General features: G+C 40.7%; 1 protein-coding gene across 1 annotated transcript in view; it reads left to right on the forward strand.

Moving 5' to 3' along the window:
• DOCK8 (dedicator of cytokinesis 8) overlaps positions 1-6,744 on the forward strand; it is a 172,284-nt gene extending 165,540 nt beyond the window's left edge. The window contains exons 46-47 of the mRNA XM_082655932.1: positions 3,027-3,197; positions 3,591-6,744. Coding sequence (XP_082512058.1) covers positions 3,027-3,197; positions 3,591-3,651 — 232 coding nt within the window. The 3' untranslated portion in view covers positions 3,652-6,744. The remainder of the gene's footprint in view (positions 1-3,026; positions 3,198-3,590) is intronic.
• Positions 6,745-7,058: the final 314 nt, after the last annotated feature.

The following is a 7,058-nucleotide window of genomic DNA, read 5'->3' on the forward strand; positions in this document are numbered from 1 at the left end:
GCCTACCACTGCAGGGGACACGGGTTTGATTCCTGGTCCGGGAAGATCCCACATGCCACAGAGCAACTGAGCCCATGTGCCACAACTACTGAGCCCGCGTGCCACAACTACTAAAGCCCGTGCGCCTAGAGCCTGTGCTCTGCAACAAGGGAAGCCACCACAATGAGAAGCCCGCGCACCGCAACAAAGAGTAGCCCCCGCTCGCTGCAACTAGAGAAAGCCCGTGTGCAGCAAAGAAGACCCAACGCAGCCAAAGATAAAACAATAAGTAAATAAATAAATAATATCTACTCTGCCTTAACTAGCTGTGTGACCTTGGGCCAGTTACCCAACCTTAGTTTCCCCAACTGTAAAATGGGGATAAAATAGTAACTACCTCTTAAAGTTAGTATCAAAAGAGTCAATTCAGAGAGCTTAGAATAGGACTTGACACATATGAAGTGATTGATGAATATAACATTATGGGGCAAATAGAAACCAGATTGATTTACATAGGAAAGAGACTTAATCTGATTTAAATATAGACATTGTCTGCCCATGACTTGTGTGCCTCTGTAAGGTTTGTAACATAACACACAGTGGGGCTGATGAGACATCAGCCTGGGAGCAACAGGATCCTGGATTTACATCCACCTTTCCCGTTCCCAAAGGTGTATGACTCTGGACAGGGCACTTCATCTCTTTGCATCTTAGTTTCATCAACTATGAAAAAAAAGGGACTGGAATATAAAATCTCTGACATCCCATCATCATTCTTATATAGAACAAATAGTTTCTGTACTCAGACTGGGTCTATCAGGAATAGTAATAATAATAACAATAAGTGTTCTAGGTTTTAGCTATGTAACAGTACTATTCTAAGCATTTTATATATTTAATTCATTTAATCTTTACAAAAATTTATGAGGTAGGCTATTTTCACCATGATGTCACAGGTGAAGAAACTAAGGCATGGAAAGCTTAAGTAACTTGCCTAACGTCACAAAGCCAATAAGTAGCAAAGCAGGATTCAGAGGTGAGCACTCCAGCCCCAGCGCCTGTTCTCTCTAGGAAGTACATTCAGTTGCCAGTAACAGAATGGAATTAAGAGTGGCTTAAATAAGATAGAAAATTATTTTTCTCTCATATGAAACAAGATCAGAGATAGGCATCCCAGAGCTGTGTGGTGGTCACTGGACCTTAGCTGGAGACCCTGGCTCTTTCCATTCTTTTGCTCTGCTATCCTGGTTATAGTATATCCATCCTCATAGTCACAGAATGGCTGCTAAGGCTCTGGCCATCACAACTACATCCTAGGCAGGTATCAGGAATAGAAATGAGGAAAGAGCAAAAGGCTACACCCCTTTAAAGAGCTTTCCTAGTGACTTCATCTTATAGCTCTTCAGCCATCCCTATTTATAAGGGAGGCTAGGGAATGTAATTTTCCAGGTGGGTATACCACCTGGAGTTCTGCTACTAAGCAAGAGAGGGAATGGTTGTTGATGAAGCAACTAGCAATTTTTTGGCCATACTGAGGGACTGATATGTGAGCTGTGCTGAAGGAGCATCACAGAGAAGGGAGGGCAAGAGATGCAGAGGGTGAGGGCTGCATGACCACCCTCTCTGTAGAAAAGACACCTTAGATAGAGGACTATGAAAGTTACCCCCAGCAAAACCAGGAACCATGTTCTGGAAGCACAACTTCCCACCCTTTCTAGTCCCCATCAGTCTGGTTTCTGTAGGACTCTGCTGAAAAATCCCAGCACATCGACTGTAAGAAAATGCTTGTGTTCAGTGAACTTATCAACAAAGGGAGCAGCAAAGGAGGGGGCTGTCTGGAATGGTGGTGTCACTGAGTGAAAGTTGCACAGTTCAGCTGTTTGTGGACCTAATGAAAATGTTACAGATAGGACCATTTTTAAAAAATGATTTGCAATGTAGTTATATGATCCTGTATACATTTCCCAAGAGATGTGGCTCTTCTCTAGGAGGGAAACATAATGCATGGCTCTCTTTAGTTTATGGATTTAAATTAACATAGTGGAAGTTATTTTAACTTTAATAAGAAAATCTAGAGAATATAATCTAAATGGAAGGAAGAAATACAGAAAATATCTATGAAACAACTTTGTAAGGTATAAAATTTGTTAAAATATAAAGTTAAAAAAATTCGCTCCACCTATTAATATATTTGTCTTTTTAAAACACTATATAAAAATTTAAAAGTTTTTTAAGTAATAAAAAAAAAGAAAGAGCAACCAAACCAAAAAACCAAATCCACCAATGAACAAGAGCTAAAAACTATACTAAAAAAAAACCAAACAAAACACTATATATATTTATAGCTATTATGTCTTCTGATAACAAAGATCACAGAGAGTATAGTTGCTTCTTCCAAAGTTTGCGGAGTAGCCATCCCCAAGTTAGCAGTTCACTCCTGCAGGTCTCTTGTCTGCCAGTGTTACAAAACTGGTCCTTGAAGTCTCCTTGAAGAAACTGATTTCATTTTACACATTGTGGTAGCTCATAACTGTTAGTTTAAGAGGCAATAGAAAAATAATAAGGGGTGATGTAGATTTCTCAGGATTCAAAGGCTATATACCTCCCCTTCCTACCTCTTCCCTGAAACCTTGATATGTAACCTTTGGTATCCTACAGTTTGCTTCAATTAATGTCAAACTTAAAAGATAAGTGAAAATCCAGTTAAGGGCGTGGTTTTGGCTTCCAGGGTGAATTAAATCAATCCATTCTGGGCTTCCCTGGTGGCACAGTGGTTGAGAGTCCACCTGCCGATGCAGGGGACATGGGTTCGTGCCTCGGTCTGGGAAGATCCCACATGCCGCAGAGCGGCTGGGCCCGTGAGCCATGGCCGCTGAGCTTGTGCGTCCGGAGCCTGTGCTCCGCAACGGGAGAGACCACAATAGTGAGAGGCCCGCGTACTGCCAAAAAAAAATATATATATATATATATATATATAATTTGTAAGCACTTAAAACTTGTATGAAATGCAACCTCATTTTCTCCCCACCCTGATATTTGCATCTCAGATGCGGTGAAGCCGTAGAGAAAAACAAGCGTCTCATCACGGCAGACCAGAGGGAGTACCAGATGGAACTCAAAAAGAACTACAACAAGCTGAGAGAGAACCTCAGGCCAATGATAGAGCGGAAAATTCCAGAACTCTACAAGCCGATATTCAGAGTTGACAGTCATAAGAGGTAAGAAGAGGGCAGGGGAGGCCTCTTCCCAGAGGATAAAGGATAGCGCTTGAGGCCCAGCAATCAGAACTGCAGAACCTCTGGGTGTGGGAGCGGGCCCTGGAATCAGAGAAGCCACCCAAGCGTGATCTGCTCTGCTTGCATCCCGCTGCCCTTGTGCCTTCTTGACCTCTCCGGGGCCCCTCCATGCGGCCTTCTGCCAGCCATCTTCCCAGGGCCGAATTACTGCCTGTATTTCTTCCGGCACAGCGCGAAGGCATGGCCGCACTTTCCCATACTTACTTACTTTACTGAGTTCTCCATGATTGATGTACTTTTCTAGTGAGTGATTTTCCTCTTTAAAAGGCTAACTGATGTTTCTTACTTCTGTCCTCTCTCTCTCCTTAATTTCAGAGACTCCTTCCACAGATCTAGTTTCAGGAAATGTGAAACCCAGTTGTCACAGGGCAGCTAAGAAAAGCTATCTTCACGCATGAAGACTGGAGGCCCTGTGACCCTGGAGAAGGACCCGCTGGAACTTAAAACAGGACATTTGCCGCACAGGACATGCCACATGCTCCCTGGCCAGACAGCACTCTGGAAGCTTTGGGATCCAAGTGACCATGGGAATTACACCCAAATGGGGTCTGAGCAGATCTGGGGCATTTGGGGGATGGAGGTGGTGGAGGATGGTTAATCAGGGGTGCCTGTATATTTATTAAGCCATGTTTTTTCGCATAATTGTGCAAAACAAAGCATAAACAGCATCTCCTGCTGAGTGGTCAGGAACTGATGACTTCCTCCCGCCTGTATTTGAATTTAACCTGAATTTAGATAAACCCAAATTGCCCAAGGGAAAATGGACAAGTTGTCCACCAACTATTCAGAGTGAACTTCTCTCCTCCCCTCTTTATGGGAAAGGAAGATGACCTTGCTGGAGTACAAAACATTTCCAATAAAACTGTGAGGGGAGGCCTTACTAGAAATCCGAAGATCCTGAAGGCTGGAAATGTGGGGATCAATTAATTATTTGTGAACTTGTTACCCTTTTGGTAACGGTGGACTAATTGTTGTATAGTTATTTTTGCTTTATTGTTCTGTTAGGTGGTTAATTTAACATGCATTTATAGAGGAGCACACTCGACGCACTGAGTTAGGAGATAATGGTACTCTGAGTGACCTGCCCAAAGTTGCAGATGCTGCAGTTACTTAAATTGAAACAATTCTCCTCCAAAGCTTTGCGTTTTTTCTTATGCTCGCTCCTGCTTGCTCTTTTTCTCATCCTCTCTGGGACCAAGTTTATTTTTATAAAAGGGTAATATTTCTCCTTTCATTTCTGAACATTGTGCATGTGTACATCAACTAAAGAATATATTCAGGATTCTTTGGACAGTGTACTTTAGGAGAAAGAGGAACAAAGTTATTATTTGAGAATTAAATTATATATTTTTTAATATGACTGATTACCTTGACTGGTACTAAAAATGTAATAAGAATTGCAAGCAAAATGTTTCCCTTTGCAACTCGTGTTTTTTATTTCGACAACTCATGACTTTTGTAAAGCATTTCAGAGAAGAAGAAAGATGCATGATCATGGCCTTGGTCAAACAGTGCTATCCAGGGTCACCCCTCGTATATAATATTTAATCTTGGTGGTCATGAGAGAGAATTTAATTTGGATATCCAAGAACGTTTTGCTTACACCATCAGGTATGCATGAATTTATATTCTGAAAGAGGACTGTTTTGTTTTTAAATTACTAAAGCTTACTAGTTTAAGGGGCAAACTTTTTGTTTTTTAGGCATTTGGGGCAGAACTCTTTCTAAAGTATATGATATGTTTGTTTTCTTAAATGAGTACGCATGACATATTTTAATTCCATGTGTTGTTAAGTATCTTCTGTGTGGGAGACACTGGGTGAGACCAAGGTCAAACCACATTGTCACTGCCCTCCAAAGCCTCTTAGGTTAGTGAGGAAGAGCATCTGTATGGCTGTAGCCATAATACACAGCAGACTAGAGCAGGCCCTGTGGAAGGTAACCTTTCCTGAGTGACTCCAGGGTGGCCATTATTATCAACACCTATTATATTTTGCCTTCAAACAATAAGCCTTAGGTGGTAAGTAATGTAGGCCTGGCTTTGAACTCTAAAAGCCCTAATAATCCTATGACCTCAAATATTCTGGATTAAATGTCCCCTGCTTTTAGATACGTGTTGTCACTTTTGATTTCAGTCTCTCTTATACCGCAGTGGGTACCACTTGCTTCACAAGTGCAAGGGCTGTGTCCACTGTTGCATTTCTGTCCCCTAGCCCAGAACTCAACACACAGAAGGCATTTAATAAGCATAAGCTGAATAATTAAATGAATGAATGAGTGTGAATAGGCCTGCTTCTAGACCAGCACTGTGCAGTAGAAATATAATACAAGCCACATATGTCACTTTAAATTTTCTAGTAGACACATTAAAGAAAATCGGGAAAAGAAACAGGTGACAGTAATTTTAATAATACATTTCATTTAACCCAATATATACAAAATATTATCAATTCAACACGTAATTAATATGAAAAATTATTAATGAGGTATTTTACATTCGTTTTTTCATACTGTGTCTTCAAACTCTGTATGTATGTGTTTTATATTTAGAGATTTTACACTTTACACTTAATCTCAAGTCCAGCCACATTTCAGGTGTTCAATAGCCACATGTGGCTAGTGGCTACTGTATTGGATGGTACAATTCTAGAAGCTTCCAACTTTTATAACGTGATGCCTCTGATCTGTGGGCTCAGACTATAGATAACCAATGTAGGAAGAATACTGTCTAGAGTAAGAAAGAACTCTGACTGAGAGCCCATGGGCTCACCTAGAAGTGAAGCTGGTGGAGTTGGCAAGTGTGGACTGGTCAACACTGGTTTAGCTCATACTCTTTCTAGGCTAACCCTGGCTCTTTTCTCAATTCCAGATAGTTTAGTTGTTCTTTATGTAACAGTTATAAATGAAGTGGAGGCATTGCTGCACTTACATAAGTAACGGCATAAACAAAGAACTTGGGCACTGGTCCTCTGATTATGTATCCTAAATACGGGGTTAAGAAGGAAGCATTTCAAACATTGCTAAGAGTAAAGCACATGAGGCCTTTTGAATCCTGAAGACTGGAGAAACCTCTATGCCATGGTAGGCCTCTTGATTTTACTTTGGAAAACTCTTCAATGAAAGTTTATGGGAGAAATCTGATTAGTTTCTTGCCTCTTTTCCTTTAGCAAGGTCAAGGGTGCAACTGTCACCAGCTCTTAAGAATCTCATGAAAGTGAAAGATGAATATACTGCATAGACCTGTTTGGGTTTGTCTTGCCACACATTGTCTTAAACTCCATAATTCTATTCAGTAAGAAGTCCTTTCCATGACAATAGATTAGTTGTAAAACAAAAAACTTTTAGAGCTCTCACTGGTAATTGTGGTTTGCAAGTATGTTTTCAAACACAGGGAGCTTTTGTTTTGCTTTGAATGTATTTTTAAATGCTTGTTATCTCAAATGTTGTAAAGCTGCTATTGACTAAGTATCATTTAAAAAAAAAAAAAAAACTAAAACTAAAGGTTCTATTCTATTCCAGAATGCTGGGTATGTCCACAGTGTTTCCCAACCTTTTTCACATTCCGGGTATAAATGTTATCTATCGAGGCATACCAAATAGCCCTCAAACTCATTAGCTTAACACAACAATAAACAGTATCTCCCCCAGTTCCTGTGGACTAGGATTAGTTTAGTTGGGCAGTCTGACTTAAGGTCTTGCATGAGGTTGCAGTCAAGATATTGGCCAAAGCTGCCCTCATCTGAAGGCTTGACTGAAGCTGGAGGATTCTATTCCAAGGTGGCTC

This window comes from Grampus griseus (genome assembly GCF_964374135.1).
Source record: "Grampus griseus genome assembly, chromosome: 6".
Lineage (NCBI taxonomy): Eukaryota > Metazoa > Chordata > Mammalia > Artiodactyla > Delphinidae > Grampus > Grampus griseus.